This window comes from Macaca thibetana, chromosome 1 (assembly GCF_024542745.1).
Source record: "Macaca thibetana thibetana isolate TM-01 chromosome 1, ASM2454274v1, whole genome shotgun sequence".
Taxonomy (NCBI): domain Eukaryota; kingdom Metazoa; phylum Chordata; class Mammalia; order Primates; family Cercopithecidae; genus Macaca; species Macaca thibetana.
In genome coordinates, this window is record NC_065578.1 from 61,338,536 (window position 1) to 61,361,093 (window position 22,558).

A 22,558-nucleotide genomic window follows, 5' to 3' on the forward strand; every position below is an offset into this window, starting at 1 on the left:
ACTAAAAATACAAAAAAATTAGCTGGGCGTGGTGACACACACCTGTAATACCAGCTACTTGGGAGGCTGAGGCAAGAGAATTGCTTGAACCCTGGAGGCAGAGGTTTCAGTGAGCCGAGATCGTGCCATTGCACTGCAGTCTGGGCAACAGAGCAAGACTCTGTCTCAAAAATAATTAATTAAATAAACAAATTAAAATAAAATGAGCATAAAGTAAGTACTCATTTTATATTCAGCCATGGTGATGCTGCGTTATGTTGAACAAATGAGCAAGTAAAGGAAGGAGCAGACTGCTGTCACATCTTGGCATTTGACGATACCTTAGAAAAAACACTATTTTAGTGACTTTCTTCCTCAGCCACATATGGAGTCTGTTTCATGGTCAGCTGTCAACAGTACACGTGTAACTTCCCACAAAGCATAGGCCTCCCCTCCACTGCATCCTGAATTGGTTAATTTCAAGCCTCTATCTGAATGCTTGTTTCACTGAGGTGCTCATGTCCTAGCAAACTGTGCCATTCCATTCCATAACTGCCTTAATTGTTACTTTTTTTTTTCTCCTTTAAGAACCCAATACCTATCTCCTTGTAACCTCCATCAGTCTCACCCTGCTCTGTGGAAATTCAGAAAATTGAATCCCATAATCCCTATTCCTTATGACAGTTTTAGGTTCATTCATTCACTCCACAATTATTAAGCAATTGTTATGTGCTAGACACATTAGCATTGTGCCGAGGAGAAGCAGTCGTGATCCTCATGGATCCTGTGATTGGGTGGGAAAGACAGTCAACATGCACATAGATACTAATCACCATAATTTGTGAGAAATACTTGGAGAGTGCTATGGAGAGGAAAACAGGAGAAATTAAACACGGATGGTCAAAGCAGGCTTGTAGAAGGGAAGTGACATTTAAGCTGATGCCAGGCACGCTGGTTTGGGGGATGGGGGGAATTCCCTGCCCGCAGAGGGAACTGTGGAATGTGGGGTGGAGTGGAGAGAGACATGGGATTAGAGGAGTAGGCTATGGAGGGAACTTTATATGCATAATTAGAGAGTCTGAATTTTATTCCAAGTCCAAAGGGAAACCACTACAAGGTTTTAAGCAGGGGAGTGCCGATACCCATTTTATATTTGAAAAGGTAATTGGCGGCCGGGCGCGGTGGCTCACGCCTATAATCCCAGCACTTTGGGAGGCCGAGGCGGGCGGATCACAAGGTCAGGAGATCGAGACCACGGTGAAACCCCGTCTCTACTAAAAATACAAAAAATTAGCCGGGCGCGGTTGTGGGCGCCTGTAGTCCCAGCTACTCGGGAGGCTGAGGCAGGAGAATGGCGTGAACCCGGGAGGCGGAGCTTGCAGTGAGCCAAGATCGCGCCACTGCACTCCAGCCTGGGAGACAGAGCGAGACTCCGTCTCAAAAAAAAAAAAAAAAGAAAAGGTAATTGGCTACCGTGTGGGCGTGAGGTGAGACAAAGGTGAATGGGGATTCCAGTAACAGGCACTTGATGATGGACTGAATTAGGATGGTCACCTGTAGATGGAAAGTAAACAGTTTTGAGAAGGATTTTGGAGGTAGAATCCAGGGGACTTGATGGATTACATACGGCAAGCAGGAGTGGAGAGCTCAGATATTCAGAGAGCAATCAGCTATGTGGCTGGCATCCTAGCATCCTTTCCAGTTAGATAGGCACCAGCCAGCACACTAGTATTTTCACTACTTCACCTTGTAGATTTCTAACTGGGAAGCTGGAGGTGCCATTTACTAAAATGAGGAAAACTAGAAGAAAAGTGAATTGAAGGAAATGAATTGTTGGATCAAAAGTTTGGGTATTGTGTTAATTTTGATGCGTCTCTGAGATATTAAAATGCAGATGTCAAGTTGGCAATTGGATATCACAGACTAAGCTGGGATTTTTTTTATTTATTTATTTATTTTTTGAGACAGAGTCTTGCTCTGTCATCCAGGCTGAAGTGCCATGGCGTGATCTCAGCTCACTGCAACCTATGCCTCCTGGGTTCAAGCAGCTCTCCTGCCTCAGCCTCCCAAGTAGCTGGGATTACAGGCACCCGCCACCACACCCAGCTGATTTTTTTTATTTTTAGTAGAGACCAGGTTTCACCACGTTGGCCAGGCTGGTCTTGAACTCTTTACCTCAGGTGATCCAGCCCGCTCTGCCTCCCAAAGTGCTGAGATTACAGGCGTGAGCCACCACGCCTGGCCTAAGCTGGGATTGTGAGCACGTTGTTGGAATGTAAAGCTATGGGAATGTACATGCTGTCACTTGAGCCTGAGTGTGCAAGGGGACAATGGGCCCAGGACTGCATCATAAGAGATGAATGGAAGAAGAGCAAAGAGATGGAGAAACAGGCCCCCACAGAAGGAAAGCCAGAAGAATGTGGGTCATGGAAGTTTGGGTAGGAGATGGGGATGGAAACTGGAGAGGGGTAGGTTTATAAAGATGGTAGACTCCAAAAGTAGGGAGGATGAAAGAGTTCATGGACAAGTTAACCCTTCCAGTACACTTGCTGTGGAAGAGAGCAGAACTTGGGGGCAGGGAGAAATCTGTCGTTTCCTCCTTTAATCTTTCATCCTAAATATTTCCCAATTCATTCCGTCATTCTTCATACACTGGTATTTCCAGAAGATTCTGTAACTTGGACGTAGCACTGTTTTCCCCAGAATAGGATGCTTCACCCAAAATGTGTTCTGGGGCAGGCCTGTTGCCTTTCTTTTTCTGCTCTACTTAAGAGATGAAGCTTAATTTAGCAGTTTAGGCAGCCATGCCCTCTGTTGGCCTTTTCTGAAACTGCAATCAAGTCGAGCTTTGCAGTGCTGGCAGGCCAAGTTCCCTCTGTATTTGTGCAGTGAGAATTATAACCTAGAAGCAGGGGTAACAAGGAGCTCTTGAGAAAGTATCTCTGGTAACTAGTTGAGGTGGAAGACAACTCCAGGATAAGGCGGCAAAGCAGACTTTTATGATTCCCATTTAATAGATGAGGAAGCTGAAACTCAGATCCGGCATTGATAAGTGGCTGACACTGAACTCCGGAACTCCATCCTGAGTCCTGTTGTGGACTCCCAGAGCTATACTGTATTTCTTCTAAATGCTTTAGAATGTTATTTGCAAAAAAAAAAAGAAAGTTATTTGGAGAATGCAAATATAAAGTGAGTGTTTAAATGCCATTATTCTACTATACGTTTGTTTTTGTGTGCGTTTGTGGGTTTCTTTGGTTATTTTTATTATTTTCTTTTTTGAGACAGAGTTTTACTCTGGAGTGTGGTGATATGATCTCTGCTCATTGCAACCTCTGCCTTCCGAGTAGCTGGGACTCCAGGCGTGTGCCACCACACCGGCTAATGTTTTTTGTATTTTTAGTAGAGACAGAGTTTTGTCATGTTACCCAGGCTGGTCTTGAACTCCTGAGCTCGAGTGATCCGCCCACCTCGGCTTCCAAAAGTGCTGGGATTACAGGTGCAAGCCACAGTACACAGCCTATTCTACTATACCTTTGTTCAGGACTATCTAAGAGGCAAATCTCAGGGAGTCAGAGATATTCATCCATTCTTTCATTCACCAGTTATTTACTGAGCACCTGCTCTGTGCTAGGCACTCTTCTATGTGATGGGGAATACAGGAGTGAACAAAGCAGACAAACTTCCTGCCCTCACATTCTAATATGAAGCGATAGACAATAAATAAGATAAACAAGGTAAGATGTATGCAGTTCATTAGATAGTGATGGTGGTAAGAAGGAAACAGGCCAGGTGGGGTGGCTCACGCCTGTAATCCTCCCTACTTTTGGAGCCAAGGTGGGAGGATTACTTGAGCCCAGGAGTTTAAGACCAGCCTGAGCAACACAGTGAGACACTGTTGCTACAAAAACTAAAAAGTTAGCTGGGCATGGTGGTGCATGCCGGTAGTCCAGCTACTTGGAGGATGAGGTGGGAGGATCTCTTGAGCCCAGGAGGTCGAGGCTGCAGTGAGCTGAGATCATACCACTGGACTCCAGCCTGGGCGACAGCGAGTCCCTGTCTCAAAAAATAAAAGGCCAGGCGTGGTGGCTCATGCCTGTAATCTCAGCACTTTGTGAGGCCAAGACGGGCAGATCACTTGAGGTCAGGAGTTCAAGACCAGCCTAGCCAACATGGTGAAACCCCGTCTCTACTAAAAATACAAAAAAATTAGCCAGGCATGGTGGCCTGTGCCTATAATCCCAGCTACTTGGGAGGCTGAGGCACGAGAATTGCTTGAACTCGGGAGGCAGAGGCTACAGTGAGCCAAGATCATGCCACTGCACTCCAGCCTGGGTGACAGAGTGAGACTCTGTCTCAAAAATAAAATAAATAAATAAATAAATGAAATAAATAAATATTTAGAAGGAACCAGGAAGCAGGGAAGGGGAACATGAAACATGGAGCTGGGATGTTGGCGTGGAAAGGTTAGTTACAGTGACCAGGGAAGGTGGCTCAAAGGCCTAAGAGTAGGGAAGAAGCCAGCCACACAGATGCCAAATACAGAATGTGCCAGGCAGAAGGCACAGCGGTTCAAGTGCTGAGGTGGGGATGTGTCTGGCACGTGAGAGAAACAGCGAGGAGGCCGGCACAAAGGGCAGAGAGAATAGCGAGGAGAATGTTAGGGGAGAGGCAGAGATGTCACAGGGCACATCACTGCAGATGACCCTAGAGGTCATAAGAGGGACTTCAGTGGTGGTCCAAGAGAGTCGGCTTTCTTTGGACAGTTTTAAGCAAAATATTGGAATAATCTGCTCCATTGTAACAGAAACATCCTAGCCGCTATGGATGGAGGGGCTGAAGCGAGGAGACCAGTGAGAAGGCTAGAAATGGTTTCATAGAAAAACCAAGAGAATTTTGCCGGCCATGGTGGCTCACGCCTGTAATCCCTGCACTTTGGGAGGCTGAGGCGGGCGGATCACCTCAGGTCAGAAGTTCGAGACCAGTCTGACCAACATGAAGAAACCCTGTCTCTACTAAAATACAAAACAATTAACTGTGCGTGGTGGTGCATGCCTGTAATCCCAGCTACCGGGAGGCTGAGGCAAGAGAATCGCTTGAACCCAGGAGGCAGAGGTTGTGGTGAGCCGAGATCGCGCCATTGCACTCCAGCCTGGGCAACAAGAGTGAAACTCCGTCTCAAAAAAATAAAAATAATAAAAAAATTTTAAAGAAAGAAAAACCAATAGAATTTCATGAGGATGGAATGTGGGTTGTGAGAGACAGAGATGAGCCAAGGATGACACCATCCTTGAAACTGGAAACATCAAGTTGCAGTTGCCCAAGATGAAGAAGGCTCCAGGAGCAAAGGTTGCAGGGAGCAAAGGCTCCATTTTAGACATGTTAGCTTTGAGATTCCTGGAGATGTCCCATAGATATCTATGGACCCAGTGACAACTAGATCCATATATCCAGTCACCAACTGGATATATGGATCTGGTGTTAGGTAAGCATTGGAGCTAGAGATACAGATTCAGGGATTATCATCACTTAAATGGTATTTACATTCATGAGATGGATGGAATGGGATATGGGATGGGATGGAATGGGAGACAATGGGATGGGATAATATGTTTAATGGAAAAGATAAGAAGCTCAAGGACTAAGCCCTGTGGCCCTCAGTTAGAGGTTTGAATGATAGAAGGAATGGCCAGAAGTGGTGGAAAATAAACTAATGAATTGTGGTGTCATGGAAGCCAAACGAAGAAATGAAGAAAATAGTTTAAGGCTGGACACAGGGGCACATACTTATAATACCAACACTTTGGGATACCCAGGTGGGCAGATCACTTGAGCTCAGATGTGGGAGACCAGCCTGAGCAACATGGCAAAAACTCCATCTCTACAAATACAAAAAAATTAGCCAGGGCCGGGCGTGGTGGCTCACGCCTATAATCCCAGCACTTTGGGAGGCCAAGGTGGGCGGATCACCTGAGGTCAGGAGTTTGAGACCAGCCTGGCCAACATGGTGAAACCCCGTCTCTACTAAAAATATAAAAATTAGGCCAGGCACGGTGGCTCACACCTGTAATCCCAGCACTTTGGGAGGCCAAGGCAGGTGGATCATGAGGTCAAGAGATGGAGACGATCCTGGCCAACATGGTGAAACCCCATCTCTACTAAAAATACAGAAATTAGCCAGGTGTGGTGGCGTGTGCCTGTAGTCCCAGCTACTCGGGAGGTTGAGGCGGAGAATCGCTTGAATCCAGGAGGCGAAGGTTATAGTGAGCCAAGATCGTGCCACTGCACTCCAGCCTGGTGACAGAGCGAGACTCCGTCTCAAAAAAAAAAAATTAGTCAGGCATGGTGGCGGGTGTCTGTAATCCCAGTTAGGAGGCTCAGTCAGGAGAATCACTTGAATCTGGGAGGCAGAGTTTGCAGTGAGCCAAGATCGCACCACTGCACTCCAGCCCGGGTGACAAGAGTGAAACTCTATCTCAAAAAAAAAAAAAAATTAGCCGGGCCTGGTGGTGCATGCCTGTGGTCCCAGCTACGTGGGAGGCTGAGGTGGGACGATCACTTGAGCCTGGGAAGTCAAGGCTACAGTGAGTTGAAATCATATCACTGCACTCCAGCCTGAGCAACAGAGTGAGACCCTGTCTTAAAAAAAAAAAAAGTCTGCTTTGGGAGGCCGAGGCGGGCGGATCACAAGGTCAGGAGATCGAGACCACGGTGAAACCCCGTCTCTACTAAAAATACAAAAAATTAGCCGGGCGCAGTGGCGGGCGCCTGTAGTCCCAGCTACTCAGGAGGCTGAGGCAGGAGAAGGGCGTAAACCCAGGAGGCGGAGCTTGCAGTGAGCCGAGATCGCGCCACTGCACTCCAGCCTGGGCGACAGAGCGAGACTCCGTCTCAAAAAACAAACAAAAAAAAAAAAGAAAAAAAAAAAAAAGTCTGAAAGAGAGAATAGTCCATTGTGTCAAATGGTCCAGATAAGTTGGATGAGATCAGGATTGAGAACTGACCTTTGGATATAGCATGGTTTCTCTAATTCTCCCCTTCCTTATAATAAAATACCTTGTTTTCACTTTTTCCCCAGGTTGTAGCAGATACCAACATAAGTGCCATAGCAGCTCAGCTTGAAAACATGTCTACAGGCTACCACCTTGGTTCACCCACTGCTGAACACCATCGAGAAGACACAGAGTGAGTATTTCAGATGCAGAGGGCCTATTATGCATGTGGGCAAAGCTCAGAAGAACTTTTCCAGATACTCAAGTGCACTCTAAAGGAGAGGAGGCCAAAGCACCCATGACTTTTTCTAAATTCTAGGGAATCCTTATTTCTCACAAGGCTTAATTCCACCATATGAGTTCTTGAAAGACTACTGTTGCAGGGCCTGTGCACATGCTGCACCTGGTCACTTTGACACAGTGCCTATGCCTGCTTCCCTAAGAAACCACGGATGTATAGCCCAAGTGCACCCTGCTTTATTGTGCAAGGAGCCATGTTTCCTGAACTTCTAGGCTAAAATCTTGTTCTGAGATGAAATCTTGTTGTTATACTTGCTGACATGTTTCATTAAAACCAGTCATTGCAGTTAAAGTCATTCATTAAAGCAGGGTTTCTCAAACTAGAATGTGCATAAGAGTAATCTAAGGGCCGGGCACAGTGGCTCATGCCTGTAATGCCTGCATTTTGGGAAGCCGAGGCGGGTGGATCACCTGAGGTCAAGAGTTCGAGACCAGCCTGGCCAACATGTGAAACCCTGTCTCTATTAAAAATATAAAAAATTAGCCAGGCGTAGTAGCAGGTGCCTGTAATCCCAGCTACTCAGGAGGCTGAGGCAGGAGAATTGCTTGAACCCAGGAGGCAGAGGCTGCAGTGAGCCAAGATTGCACCACTGAACTCCAGCCTGGGCAATAAGAGGAAAACTCCATCTCAAAAAAAAAAAAAAAAAAGAGTAATCTAGGTAGCATGTTTAAAGATGCTAATTCCCAGGCCACATCCCAAAATTCTGACTAGGTGGTCTATGGTGGATTCCAGAAACCTGATGTTAACAAGTTTCCCAGAGTGATTCTGCTACAGGTGGGCAAAGGATCTACACTTTGAGAAATGCTGCCTAAAGCTATTCCTCGCAGGTACCAGCAGTGCCTGGTCACTAGTAGGTGCTTAATAAATGTTTGTTGACAGATCTGGATGGTTCATTTGAAGGATCTCATGGTCATAGCCCATCCAACTTTTTCCTCGTAGTTCCCCACCTAAATGACATCTTTGAGTTTGTTTTTCTTGAGGAAAGAATATTAAATTAAGCTCATTCTACCTTTTTCTCATTATAAAAGTAATACATGCCTGCCATAAAAATACAACAAAACATAGAAATATAACATTTTTCAAATTATGGTGGCCTTTTCCTTAAAAAAAAAAAAAAAAAAAAAAGGACCTTTATAGGAAGTACAGTGTACCTTTAGCATCCTTTGATGTGTCTATGGAAACACAGAGATCCCCTTGTAATCTTAATTCCTTTGCTATAATTCCATGGCCTCTGGCAGGCTGGGAACAACAAGCTTAAAGGAATTTTAAAATCACTCAGAACAAACATTGGGATTTTTTTTTTTTTTTTACTAGTCTTCTATATGAAAGTAAATTTAAACTAATTGGTTGAAAATGTTATGATAGGCCGGGCGCGGTGGCTCAAGCCTGTAATCCCAGCACTTTGGGAGGCCGAGACGGGCAGATCACGAGGTCAGGAGATCGAGACCATCCTGGCTAACCCGGTGAAACCCCGTCTCTACTAAAAAATACAAAAAACTAGCCGGGCGAGGTGGCGGGCGCCTGTAGTCCCAGCTACTCGGGAGGCTGAGGCAGGAGAATGGCGTGAACCCGGGAGGCGGAGCTTGCAGTGAGCTGAGATCCGGCCACTGCACTCCAGCCTGGGCGACAGAGCGAGACTCCGCCTCAAAAAAAAAAAAAAAAAAAAAGAAAATGTTATGATATTGTGAGACCAATGGAGGCAAATTCCATCTGATGTTGCCAGTTGAGGAGTAGAGCCACACTCCTCCCTCTTCCCCTGAAAACACGTCCCTGAGTATAAATAGGCACAATTATAAAGGTCTTTAATGATTTGGGGCCACAGGAGGTAGCTCTAAAATAATGGCTTTGGGCATCTAGGTTCCCATTCCAGTATCTTTGGAAATGGGGGCTGTGTTTGAAAGAAGAAACATGAATCGAATTTGTATCCGGCCAGTGAGCTGTTACTGAGAGTGCCTGTAAGGCCACGAAGTGGGGAAAAGTAGAGCCTTATTCATAACGTCGTAATCATTCAGCTATAGGGGACAATTCATCAGTATCTCAACAGATATTTATTGAGCACCATTCTAAGGCCAGACACTTAGATACAAGTGCTAGGTCCTGCGGATGCAAACTTAGAAATGTAAGTAAAGATACTGCCCCAGTCCCCAAAGTGCTGCCAGAGAAGTGGAAGAACAGACCCATAAATCCATGGTTATAAAAGATAACTATAGGAGAGCTAAATTCATTGAGAGAGGGTCCTGTGAAACCATGGATATAGGGCATAACTCAATGAAGGAGTGTAGTTGGAGAAGCTAATGCTTAAGCTTAAGAGAACTGGAGCCTGCCTGGAGCCAGGCATAGTGGTGCATGCTTGTAGTCCCAGCTACTCAAGAGGCTGAGGCGGGAGGATCACTTGAACCCAGGAGTCTGAGGCTGCAATGGGCTGCGATTGTTCCACTGTACTCCAGCCTAGGAGACAGAACAAGACCCTGTCTCAAAAAAAAGAAAAATATTTGGAATAAGCAGGTGGCATTCAAAATAGTTAAGTGTGGTGGCTCACTCCTGTAATCCCAGCACTTTGAGAGGCCAAGGCGTGGGCAACATAGTCAGACTCTGTGTTTATAAAAATATGTAAAGACAAACAGAACAGTTAAAAACAGTTAACAAGGCCGGGCGTGGTGGCTCACGCCTGTAATCCCAGCACTTTGGGAGGCCGAGATGGGCGGATCACAAGGTCAGGAGATCGAGACCATCCTGGCTAACATGGTGAAACCCCGTCTCTACTAAAAATAATAAAAAAAAACTAGCCGGGCGAGATGGCAGGCGCCTGTAGTCCCAGCTACTCGGGAGGCTGAGGCAGGAGAATGGCGTAAACCCGGGAGGCGGAGCTTGCAGTGAGCTGAGATCCGGCCACTGCACTCCAGCCTGGGCGACAGAGCGAGACTCCGTCTCAAAAAAAAAAAAAAAAAAAACAGTTAACAAGGCCGGGCGTGGTGGCTCACGCCTGTAATCCCAGCACTTTGGGACGCCAAGGCAGACAGATCACCTGACGTCAGGAGTTCAAGACCAGCCTAACCAACATGGAGAAACCCCATCTCTACTAAAAATACAAAATTAGCCAGGCATGGTGGCGCATGCCTGTAATCCCAGCTACTTGGGAGGCTGAGGCAGGAGAATCACTTGAACCCAGGAGGTGGAGGTCGCGGTGAGCTGAGATCATGCCATTGCACTCCAGCCTGGGCAACAAGAGCGGAACTCCATCTCAAAAAACAAAAACAAACAAACAAAAAAATCAGTTAACAATTTATATAGCATAGATCATCAGCAGTAACTATGGATGTCTGCTGTAAACAACCAGTAAGTACATCAACAAACAACTGGTAACAATGTGAACCAGCTGAAAACCCTTTAATAAACCCAGCGAAATTGAAGAGGAAGAATATTCTAGTTAAATAGAACAATATATTCAAAGATCGCTTGTGTCCCCATTTTGCAAATTTCTCTAAGTACATGAATGGCTGAGTTTATATGAGATGACTTTGCCTCTCAGACATGCATGTTGCCACAAAACAAAGGATGCTGCCAGTACACAAATGTGAATTACCTATCATAAATAAGACAGGGTCTGGGTTTCTGCCTTTTGAGCAATAGCATTTGGGAATAAGAAATTGGCATCACCTAAGCTTTCATTAAGATTAAATTACTGGGAACCCACATAGGTAGTTTAATTTTTAGCCATGTTGTTTCTGAGAGAGAAGACTTCCACACTGGATGAAGCTTTGAAAAGCTAAATTTTACACTTGAAACAGATTTTCTTTCTCCATTTTGCTTCACCTTGGTTTCTCTCTTCTCTCCTGGATTTCAGTTCTCATTTACACAGTCATGATCCTGAGTTTCTGACAAGCACCACACATGGTGCTGGGAAGGCTCAGATGACTAAGACAAAGAGGTCATAGTCTGGTAGAGGAAATGGATGGCAAAGTAATTACAATATGATATAGTCAGTGCCGAAATGGAAATTTGGACTCAGTGCAGGGGAAGCACAGAAAAGGATGTGGAGGCCAGGCACGGTGGCTCACGCCTGTAATCCCAGCACTTTGGGAGGCCGAGGCAGGTGGATCACCTGAGGTCAGGAGTTCGAGACCAGCCTGGCCAACATGGTGAAACCTCGTCTCTATAAAAATACAAAAATTAGCCGGATGTGGTGGCAGACGCCTGTAATCCCAGCTACTCGGGAGGCTGAGACTAGGAGAATTGATTGAACCTGGGAGGCGGAGGTTGCTGTGAGCCGAGACCGCACCACTGCACTCCAGCCTGGGTGACAGAACGAGACTCTGTCTCAAAAAAAGAAAAAAAGGATGTGGAACCCATCCTCCCAAGAGAGGCAGGAGAACCTCACATTAGAAGTGAGTTTGAGGAATGAGTTCCTGCCTTAGGTGGAAGTGGCCAGGGCATTCAGGCAGAAAAGGAACAGCAGTCTGGGTGCGGCAGCTCACACCTGCAATCCCAGCACTTTGTGAGGCGTCAGATGGATCACCTGAGGTCAGGAGTTCGAGACCAGCCTGGCCAACGTGGCGAAACCTCGTCTCTACTAAAAATACAAAACTTAACTGGGCATGGTAGCACACCCGTGTAATCCCAGCTACTCAGGAGGCCGAGGCAGGAGGATCGCTTGAACCTGGGAGGTGGAGGTTGCAGTGAGCCAAGATTGTGCCACTACACTCCAGCCTGGGCAACAGAGCGAGACTCTGTCTCAAAAGAAAAAAAAAGATAAAAGAAAAGGAGCAGCAGTTTCCTGAATTGCAGGCTGCTGCTGCCTATTACGGACAAGAGTTCACTTGAAGTCTCCCACCACACTAGGAGATACGCTGCCTCTCTTTCCATGCACATGCTTCAAGGATGTGATGACAGCTTCCTTCAGCTGTCAGCCGTAAGTTTAAAAGTTAAAAACTGGCTGGGTGCAATGGCTCATGCCTGTAATCCCAGCACTTTGGGAGGTCGAGGCAGGCAGATCATTTGAGGTCAGGAGTTCGGGACCAGCCTGGCCAACATGGTGAAACCCCATCTCTACTAAAAATACAAAAATTAGCCAGGCATGGCACGCACCCATAGTCCCAGCTCCGTCTCAAAAAAATAAATAAATGAAAAGAGTTAAAAACTAAGCATATAGAAGAGTGCTTTGATAATTTCAGCATCATGACTTTATCTTTAATTAGAAATCAGTGAGTTTTATGGAAGAGAAACCTCTAAAACATCAAGAATATAGGTGATTAATTGGCATGACGTGAGAAGTTTTAAAATAACTTTCTAGATTGCTTTCTGAGAGTTTGATTTGATAAACCAAACTTCATAGTTTTGCAGTATGAAAGTCTCTCTCAAATCTGTATTCTTCCAATAAAATGAAATTCCCTCTCGATATCTATTCTGGAATTAAACAGCATGCATTGTGTTTTCAGAACACCTCCACCTAAGATTATTACTTTGGAGAAAGGCTCTGCAGGATTGGGGTTTAGTATTGTAGGGGGTTATGGAAGTCCCCATGGAGACCTGCCAATTTATGTCAAGACTGTATTTGCAAAGGTATATTTTCTTTTTTAATGTACTTTTTTAAAAAAATTAAACCTAGGTGAGATTTTTTTTTAAGTGCTTTGCTTAGCTTTACTTTGGGTTAAACCTGGATGTGTGCATGTATGCTTATTTCATTTGAATCTTATAGGAAATTCTCACACCAGAATAGTGAAAGAAGAGTTCTTTTACAATGGCGGAGCCACAGGAAGTGCAGTTTTCTTTGGACTCTATTACGGAAGCAGATGCTCACAGATTTTTAGAGTGTCTTCTTTCAGCAACACAGCATAAGGAGCAGTGCCACTCTTTAGAAGGTGTCCTTGGAAATATTGTTCTGAACTAGAAAAAAGATTTGGCCTTCTTCTTGAAAATAATAGGCACTGGCCGGGCGCGGTGGCTCAAGCCTGTAATCCCAGCACTTTGGGAGGCCGAGACGGGCGGATCACGAGGTCAGGAGTTCGAGACCATCCTGGCTAACACGGTGAAACCCCGTCTCTACTAAAAAATACAAAAAACTAGCCGGGCGAGGTGGCGGGCGCCTGTAGTCCCAGCTACTCGGGAGGCTGAGGCAGGAGAATGGCGTAAAAACCCGGGAGGCAGAGCTTGCAGTGAGCTGAGATCCGGCCACTGCACTCCAGCCTGGGCGACACAGCGAGACTCCGTCTCAAAAAAAAAAAAAAAAAAAAAAAAAAGAAAATAATAGGCACTGGGGGCTGAGGCAGAAAGGTTTGTGCTGTGCAAGCCTCAAATCAGTGCATTCTGCATTCTTTTTCTTTTTTTTGAGATGGAGTTTTGCTCTTGTCACCGAGGCTGGAGTGCAGTGGCATGGTCTCAGCTCACTGCAACCTCCGCCTCCCCGGGTTCAAGCAATTCTCCTGCCTCAGTAGCTAGGACTCCAGGCGCACGCCACCACATCTGACTAATTGTTGTTTTTGGTAGAGATGGGGTTTCGCCACGTTGCCCAGGCTGATTTCAAACTACTGAGCTCAGGCGATCCACCCACCTCGGCCATCCAAAGTGCTGGTAGGTGTGTGTCACTGTGCCCAGCCTGAGTAATTATTTTTAACTTCATTGTAATTTTTTTAATTGGAATTTAATTTTTAAATAAATTTTGAAGATCTCTGAGAAGTATTTCAAATTGATATTACAATTTTTTTTCTTCTTTGGTTTTATCACAGTCATTTGTTTATGAACAGATCTTGTTGAACTGCTTTAGTTTCCTAAAGAAATAAAGGTCTTCAAGGCTGGGCATAGTGGCTCACGTCTATAATCCCAGCACTTTGGGAGCCTGAGGTGGGCGGATCACCTGAGTTCAAGACCAGCCTGGTCAACATGGTGAAACCCTTCTCTACTAAAAAACACAAAAATTAGCCTGGTGGTACACACCTGTGATCCCAGCTACTTGGGGGGCTGAGACATGAAAATCCCTTGAATCTGGGAGGCAGTGGTTGCCATGAACCCAGATGGCACCACTACACTCCAGCCTGGGCAACAGAGTGAGACTCCATCTCAAAAAAAAAAAAAAAAAAAAAAGACAGAGAGAGAGATAAAGGTCTTCGAAAGGAGGAATAAGAAGGAATCTGTCTCTTTCTAGAAAGCTATACTATACATTAAATACAAGCTTGCTTTTACCTGTGCAGATCTTAGATCTTATCACCTGTTAATTGGGCCCAGTGAACTGCCATAAAACCCTTAAGTCATTTGGTATTTGCTTTTGGGCCACATTGAGCAGCTGCACATTTACCCACTTCCTGCGTCTTGCGAGAGTGCCTATTAGGGCACGGTATTCCCAAACACAACCTGTTAAACTGGTTATAGGCAAAAGTGGAGAGGAAAGGCAGCACAGAAACATTCTGGGTAGCAGAATGCTTATCCCCAAGGTAGATAAACCATCAACTGACCATCCTTCTCCTATGACACATTTAATACCATAAGTTGTTGGGATAATTATTCTTTGGAGGGCATTATTATACTTTGCTTTTGAAATAGCCAGCTATGTAGATAAGGACAGTGGGAAGGCTGCATAATTAGCCCCCATGTTTTAACACGTTCTGCTGGCCTGCCGTTGCTTCCACAAAGCCCCTCCAGAATGTTTGCAATCACCCGTTCACTTCATGGTAACTGGATACAGACACAACATGGGGTCAGCTTCTAAGGCCTTTTGACCTGGATCCAGAGCTCAGCAGGCTGCCCCAGCTGTCTACACTTTCAATAGATTGGTAGGCTGGGACCCAGACACGTTTTGACAGGACACCAGAACATGCAGCTGGGAGCCAGACACCCTGACATGGCACCAGAACATACAGCTAAGAGTAAAATGCCTGTGCATTGCTGGTGAATTTTTAAAAGAACCCAGCAGCATCCACACAGTGGGACAAGAGTAGTGGGAATAAAGAATGGACTGCGGCTCACACAGAATGCCCTCTTCAAAGGCCCCACTGAAAGAGCTCCTTTAGGAAGCACCCATGGAAGTAGAAACATTGTAAGGAATAGATATTGAATATCCTTCGTGTATTTCATTACTTACAGAATGGCACACCTAAAAATGAAAAGCTCTGAATTAAAAAAAATAAAAGGACAAATTTCTAAGCCATATCCCGTGGCCCACTTAGCGCAGTGAGTCTTACTAAAAGAATATTCCAGGCCAGGCACGGTGGCTCACACCTGTAATCCTAGCACTTTGGGAGGCCGAGGCGGGCAGATCACGAGATCAAGAGATCAACACCATCCTGGCTAACACAGTGAAACCCTGTCTCTACTAAAAATATAAAAAAATTAGCCGAGCGTGGTGGTGGTCACCTGTAGTCCCAGCTACTCTGGAGGCTGAGGCACGAGAATGGCATGAACCCGGGAAGCGGAGCTTGCAATGAGCCAAGATCACGCCACTGCACTCCAGCCTGGGCGACAGAGCGAGACTCTGTTTCACAAAAAAAAAAAAAAAAAAAAAAAGAATATTCCAGTAGGGCAGGACATGGTGGCTCACACCTGTAATCCCAGCACTTTGAGAGGCTGAGGCAGGAGAATAACTTGAGTCCAGGAGTTCAAGATCAGCCTGGACAACAACAAAAATGAGGTGGGGACAACCCCATCTCTAAAATGAAAAAGATTTTTTAAAAAACTCCAATGTAGGCCAGGCATGATGGCTCACGCCTATAATCCCCAGCACTTTGGGAGGCTGAGGCAGGCAGATCACTTGAGGTCAGGAGTTCAGAACCGGCCTGGCCAACATGGTGAAATCTTCTCTCTACTAAAAATACAAAAATTAGCCATTCGTAGTGACAGGCACCTGTAATCCCAGCTACTCGGGAGGCTGAGGCACGAGAATCACTTGAACCTGGGAGGTGGAGGTTGCAGTGAGCTGAGATCCCACCACTGCTCTCCAGCCTGAGCAACAGAGTGAGACTCAGTCTCAAAAAAAGAAAAAAAAAATCCAAGCCAGCCTTAGGTCTTAGTCCCTTCAGCAGCCAAATTTTACCCTAAGCCAAATAAGAGATTGACCCAAAGACTTCCGCAACTCTAAAAATGTACGGAGCAGTTTTTCAGAGCCTATGAAATCTGAACCATGAACTTGGTTGTCACCAGTGTTTTATGTTATTTACCACCATGTTGAGTAAATGCCATGTGTCATACATTTAATCCTTAGAACAGGCCACAAGGTAGATAGTAGATGCCCATTTTACGGCATCTGAGAAGACTAAGTGACCAACTCGGGACAAATAGCAAGTAAGTAAAGAGGCACAATTACGAAGTAGGTAGAGGTTTTCAAGCCATGTATTTATTTCGTTTTTACCTTTTCCCCTGTAGTCCACAAATGCCACATTGGTAAAGCAGGAGAATAGATACACATCAGTAAGTGCTCATCAACCAACCACTGCAACACCAGAGACAGTCCAAATCCTAGAAAGTTAAAAAATCATCCTGGCTGGGCACGGGCTCATGCCTGTAATCCCAGCACTCTGGGAGGCTGAGGCGGGTGGATCACCTGAGGTCAAGAGTTCGAGACCAGCCTGGCCAACATGGTGAAACTCTCTCCTAAAAATACAAAAATTACCCAGGCCTGATGGCAGATGCCTGTAATCCCAACTACTTGGGAGACTGAGGCAGGAGAATTGCTTGAACCCGGGAGGTAGAGGTTGCAATGAAGCAAGATCGCACCATTGCACTCCAGCCTGGGTGACAAGAGTGAAACTCCTTCTCAAAAAAATTTAAAAAATGCCGGGCGCGGTGGCTCACGCCTGTAATCCCAGCACTTTGGGAGGCCGAGGCGGGCGGATCACAAGGTCAGGAGATCGAGACCACGGTGAAACCCCGTCTCTACTAAAAATACAAAAAATTAGCCGGGCGCGGTGGCGGGTGCCTGTAGTCCCAGCTACTCAGGAGGCTGAGGCAGGAGAAGGGCGTAAACCCAGGAGGCGGAGCTTGCAGTGAGCCGAGATCGCGCCACTGCACTCCAGCCTGGGCGACAGAGCGAGACTCAGTCTCAAAAAACAAAAAAAAAAAAAAAAAAAAAAAAAAAAACAAACAAACAAAAAAAAATTTAAAAATTCTTTTTTTGCATTACTAAAAAAGATAAAGAGCTTAACATAGTTTTTAAAAAACTAATTTACACAGATATCTGAGATTTACTGAAGCCCTTAAATCTTAGCATGTAAAATTTAATGAAATCAACTTTGCTTGTAATTCTGATTTTATCCAGTAAAATTACTTGTTTAATTTTGTCTTTAGTACAGTTGACCCATTACTTTCTTAAAAGATTTGAGTGAAGTTGCAAGTTTTGGGTTTTTTGTTTTTTGTTTTTTGTTTTTTTTGAGTCAGAGTTTCACTCTTTTTGCCCAGGCTGAGTGCAATGGGGCTATCTCAGCTCACTGCAGCCTCCACCTCCCAGGTTCAAGTGATTCTCCAGCCTCAGCCTCCCAAGTAGCTGGGATTACAGGTGTGCGCCATCACACCCAGCTAATTTTTTTATTTTTAGTAGAGACAGGATTTCACCATGTTGGCCAGTCTGGTCTCGAACTCCTGATTTCAGGTGATCCTCCTGCCTTGGCCACCCAAAGTGCTGGGATTACAGGCATGAGCCACTGTGGCTGGCCAGTTGCAAGTTATTAATACTTAATTTTGATATTTTGCCCACAGTATATACCTGATTTCGAATACTTTTTTTTCTTTTTTTTTGAGACAGTGCTCACTCTGTCACCCAGTCTGGAGTGCAGTGGCACTATCTCAGCTCACTCCAACCTCTGCAGGTTCAAGTGATCCTCCTGCTCAGCCTCCCAAGTAGCTGGGATCATAGTCATAAGCTACCACGGCCGGCTAATTTTTTGTAGAGGCAGAGTTTCACCATGTTGCCCAGGCTGGTCTCAAACTCCTGAGCTCAAGCAATCCTCTCACCTGAGATTCACAAAGTGCTGGGATTACAGACGTGAGCCACTGCACCCAGCGGGTTTTGAATATTCTTTATTGCACATTCATTTAGAAATTCCACCATTCTCATGGTTTAGAAAACCTGTCTGATTCCCAGCATCTCAGGACCTCCAAGCTGCACATGCACACAGGTCTCAGGAGCGCTGGTGCCTCCTAGCTCGGCTTCTGATTGAGTCGGTCAACAGCCAAGTGCCTGTAGGCTTTGGTTGCCCCCTGAAGTTTGACCTCGTTTAGAGGATTCTTGTGGCACTGACTTTTCAAGGGACTTAAACAGTTACCCCCTACAGATGGTGAAACCTCCTGTAAATCATTTTTTAGGTCTTTTCTTCCCTTACCAGTCCAACATGTTTCTAGTAATATCGTGGCATTTTTAGATATGCAGCTTTAGAGTGAAAAAACCCCGAAGTTTCACTGGCTTTGTGCCGTTTTGAGGAGCCATGCATGACTGAGTATATAATAAAAGTAGTCATTTAGAAACCTATTTAGATGATCAAAGATAAAGTGGAAGGTTTTGAATATGATATTACAAAATTTTAGAGATGCTACACTTGTACATATTTATATATAGATAACAGCTTTATTGAGATATCATTCACTTACCATATAATCCACCCATTTAAAGACTACACTTATTTTTGACAGATCACAGTGCTGATAGCTTAATAATGCAATGGGAACTCTGTATAATGGTGGTATTATAAGACTAACACCAGATTCAATTCTATCTGCCTTTTTTTGTATATTACATTTCCATGAATAAGAGGGGATATGACATCCAATTCCATTTATACTAAATAGTGAAATAAGGTTCTACTTGTATTAAAAGAAGTGTATCAGTACATTTCGACTAGTATGTTATTTAGATTATCCATAATTGTAGTTACTATTCAACCATTATTATTCAAACAACGTATCTTACATTTTTCCTCATTTAAAACACTACCTAGAAAAAAACTTTAATTGGTAGTTTTTAAAGTTCCTCTTTTAATATGCACACCAGACAGAAGTTAGAGTTTTTAATATGAATGTTATATGAACTGTGCTTTAGCCTGGATTAAACTGGAATGTTTCTTGTTTGTAGGGAGCCGCTGCAGATGACGGCCGATTAAAACGAGGGGATCAGATTTTAGCTGTTAATGGCGAGAGGCTGGAAGGTGTTACTCACGAGCAAGCGGTTGCCATTCTCAAACACCAGAGAGGGACTGTAACCTTAACTGTGCTGTCGTGAGCCTCGGGCCTGGTCACAAGATAGATGTTGTTGTTTAGAATATCCACAGGCAGATGAAGTTCTGAGTGGGTATGAAAAGCACCCTCAACTAAAATGCACCTTCATTCTTATTTCTTGTCCTCTCTGCTCAGGAGAAATGGCTGAGGTTTCATGTGAATTTCCCAAATCAATAATCATCTCCTAATGTTTCCCAGTTCCTGTCACCTGTTGGTGAGGTTGATTTCTAAAACTGAAATGAGTCTGTTTTGCATTTAATTTCAGTGTTCTGATTTTTTTTTTTTTTTTTTTTTTGAGACTGAGTCTCTGTCGCCCAGACTGGAGTGCAGTGGAGCCATCTTGGCTCACTGCAACCTCTGCCTCCCAGGTTGGAGCAATTCTCCTGCCTCAGCCTCCCGAGTAGCTGAGATTACAAGCATGCATCACCATGCAGGGCTTATTTTTGTATTTTTAGTAGAGACAGAGTTTCCCCATATGGGCCAGGCTGGTCTTGAACTCCTGACCTCAGGTGATCTGCCTGCCTTGGCCTCCCAAAGTGCTGGGATTCCAGGTGTGAGCCACCGCGCCCAGCCCAATATTCTGATTTTAACCAATTGGTTCTGATTATATTTGCCAAACCTGGAGTTAACCTCTCTTTCCTTATGCTCTTCTCTCCCTATCCCCTACTCATACCGAGGCTTAACAGCAACCTCAGATCTCACCCAATGGACAGAAACAAATGTTAAGCAACTTATCATCTCACTCATGATTTACTTATGCTAAATGTCTCTTCAAGCAAGCAAGAAAACATCAGCAGTGTAATTAATTTACCAGTGATCCCCGAGATGAAATACCAGATTCTCCTATGGGAAATTACTGTGCACTCTTCTGTATGACTTATAGTCAAATAAGTCTCAAATTCATTTCTCTGGATAGATCTTTATATGCTAGTCATTGGTGATTTTGATGAGTCAATTTACAGACTGTAATCTTCTAAAAATTCTGAAAGACTAATTGTTTTCTGCGCCATCTAAATGCATACCACTGAGCAACTGAACCTTATTCTCAACAGGAACAACTAGCATACATGTTCTGAATTCTAACAATGCTAAATTACATTCAAATCCAGGAAGATCACCTGGAATTAATGGCATTTCGGTAGGCAGGCATCATTCCCACCCCTCGGTCTTAGGAAAAGGAGGTAGAAGCCCCAGAACCACACTGCAGAGATAAGCAAGTTTTGTCTCAAGTCACACAAGGTCTGGGTGGCCTTGGCCTTGTACAAAGTAGGGAGACATATTTGATTATCTTTCCCTTCACCTCCATAGCAGTCAGTCCAGCAGCACAGACTGCAGGAACCTAAATGGAGCAACATACTTAGCTGCAAAGTGAGCAAATGAATTGAGCCTAGGAATCTGTGATGAAAATGCATGGCTGAAGTTTCCTGATCTCCAAGGAGACTCCCATTTGCTGAAGTTCTGCATGCTAAGAAAGCAGCTACAGCAGAAAATACAAGAATACTTTTAAGTCGATTATTGGCAATCTTACTCATATATTAGCAAGAAAAAGGGAGAGATGCTTACTGGTGGATGCTATAGAGTCCTCTGTTTTTAAAAGTACCATGGCCAGGTACAGTGACTCACGCCTGTAATCCCAGCACTTTGGGAAGCCAAGGCAGGTGGATCATGAGGTCAGGAGTTTGAGACCAGCCAGGCCAACATGGTGAAACCCTGTCTGTACTAAAAATACAAAAATTAGCCGGGTGTAGTGGCAGGTGCCTGTAATCCCAACTACTCAGGAGGTTGAGGCGGGAAAATTGCTTGAACCTGGGAGGTGGAGGTTGCAGTGAGCCAAGTTCGTGCCACTGCACTCCAGCCTGGGTAACAGAGCAAGACTCTGTCTCAAAAAAAAAAAAAAAAAAAAAAAAACCATGAAGGATGAGTACTAGAGTCAGTAATAGAAGTAGTTTAGCATTATTTAACTACAACACAATGCTGCAAATATTTCACAGTAATTGTCAAAGTTTAACGGGCTCTAATTTAAAATGTTATTTAATAAGTATAGATTTTAATTGAGAATTATCTTTGAGTAGATGTAATCACAAAGTGCATTAACTCTTATTGGAATATTTTATGGCTATTCCAAAGTATAGAGTGCCTAAATTTTGTGTTGAAAATGTCTTTCATGACGATATTAAGTTTTCTGAAATTACACATGGCTTTTAAAATTTCTAACGTATCCAAGATGTGCAATGTTGTTAGGATCTCATTTTTCAATGCATGAAAAGCCACCAACCTCAGAACATTTTGTGTTAATTGTACCTGCAAGAACACCTCAGGCAAGCCACGAAGAAATGAAACCCAAATGAAACTTGAAAATGCACCTTAAAATATATATATACATATAATAGTTTTGAAATGGGATTCTGCTTTATTTTGATGGAATGGCCATTAAATACACATTTTGAGATAATACATTGTTGTTGTGTTTCTTTATACATTATCCTTTTAGGTCATGCTAGTAAAAGTATATTGATGAAGGATTTATGATGCTTTATACTTCTTACTGCACTAAATTGATAGAACTAGTCCTTGTCATAATCGGTTCTGTCTCTGCTTGCATGACTAATAAGTAATTGCCTTTCCAAAAAGATATTTTTGCCTCAGAACTTACTGACAAGCTGAGAGGCTATGAAAATGGCAATTTGTGAAAGAAGTAGTGCTCTTATATTTGGCCTCATCATTTGGGCCATTTAAGTATAGTAATGATATCACTAATGGAATTAGCATGAGAGGGAAGTAAGCCAGGAAGAATAAAAGTGCTGAATGTTTGTATGTATAAGATATTTCCAAAGATTCTAAATAAATGTAGTTGCCTACAGAGCAAATGGAGTTTTATTATATATGAAAAAGTGTACTTTCTGGATCTAATTGTGCTTTTTCTTCAGCATGTTGTTCCCTAATAGAAAAAAAAAAAAGTCCAACTTTTCACAAGGTATTTTGGTGTCCTATTAAAATCTGGAGTCCATGGCTGGGCATAGTGGCTCACGCCTGTAATCCCAACACTTTAGGAGGCCGAGGCAGATGGATCACCTGAGGTCAGGAGTTCAAGGCCAGCCTG

At 44.2% G+C, this 22,558-nt stretch overlaps 1 protein-coding gene across 7 annotated transcripts in view; it reads left to right on the forward strand.

Moving 5' to 3' along the window:
- PATJ (PATJ crumbs cell polarity complex component) overlaps positions 1-21,910 on the forward strand; it is a 426,007-nt gene extending 404,097 nt beyond the window's left edge. For 6 of the 7 annotated variants that reach the window (XM_050752580.1, XM_050752817.1, XM_050752911.1 and 3 more), the window contains 3 exons: positions 7,055-7,161; positions 12,705-12,828; positions 19,316-21,910. In XM_050752580.1, the coding sequence (XP_050608537.1) occupies positions 7,055-7,161; positions 12,705-12,828; positions 19,316-19,462 (378 nt within the window). In that variant the 3' untranslated portion in view covers positions 19,463-21,910. The remainder of the gene's footprint in view (positions 1-7,054; positions 7,162-12,704; positions 12,829-19,315) is intronic. The other variant, XM_050752940.1, reaches the window with a different exon arrangement.
- Positions 21,911-22,558: the final 648 nt, after the last annotated feature.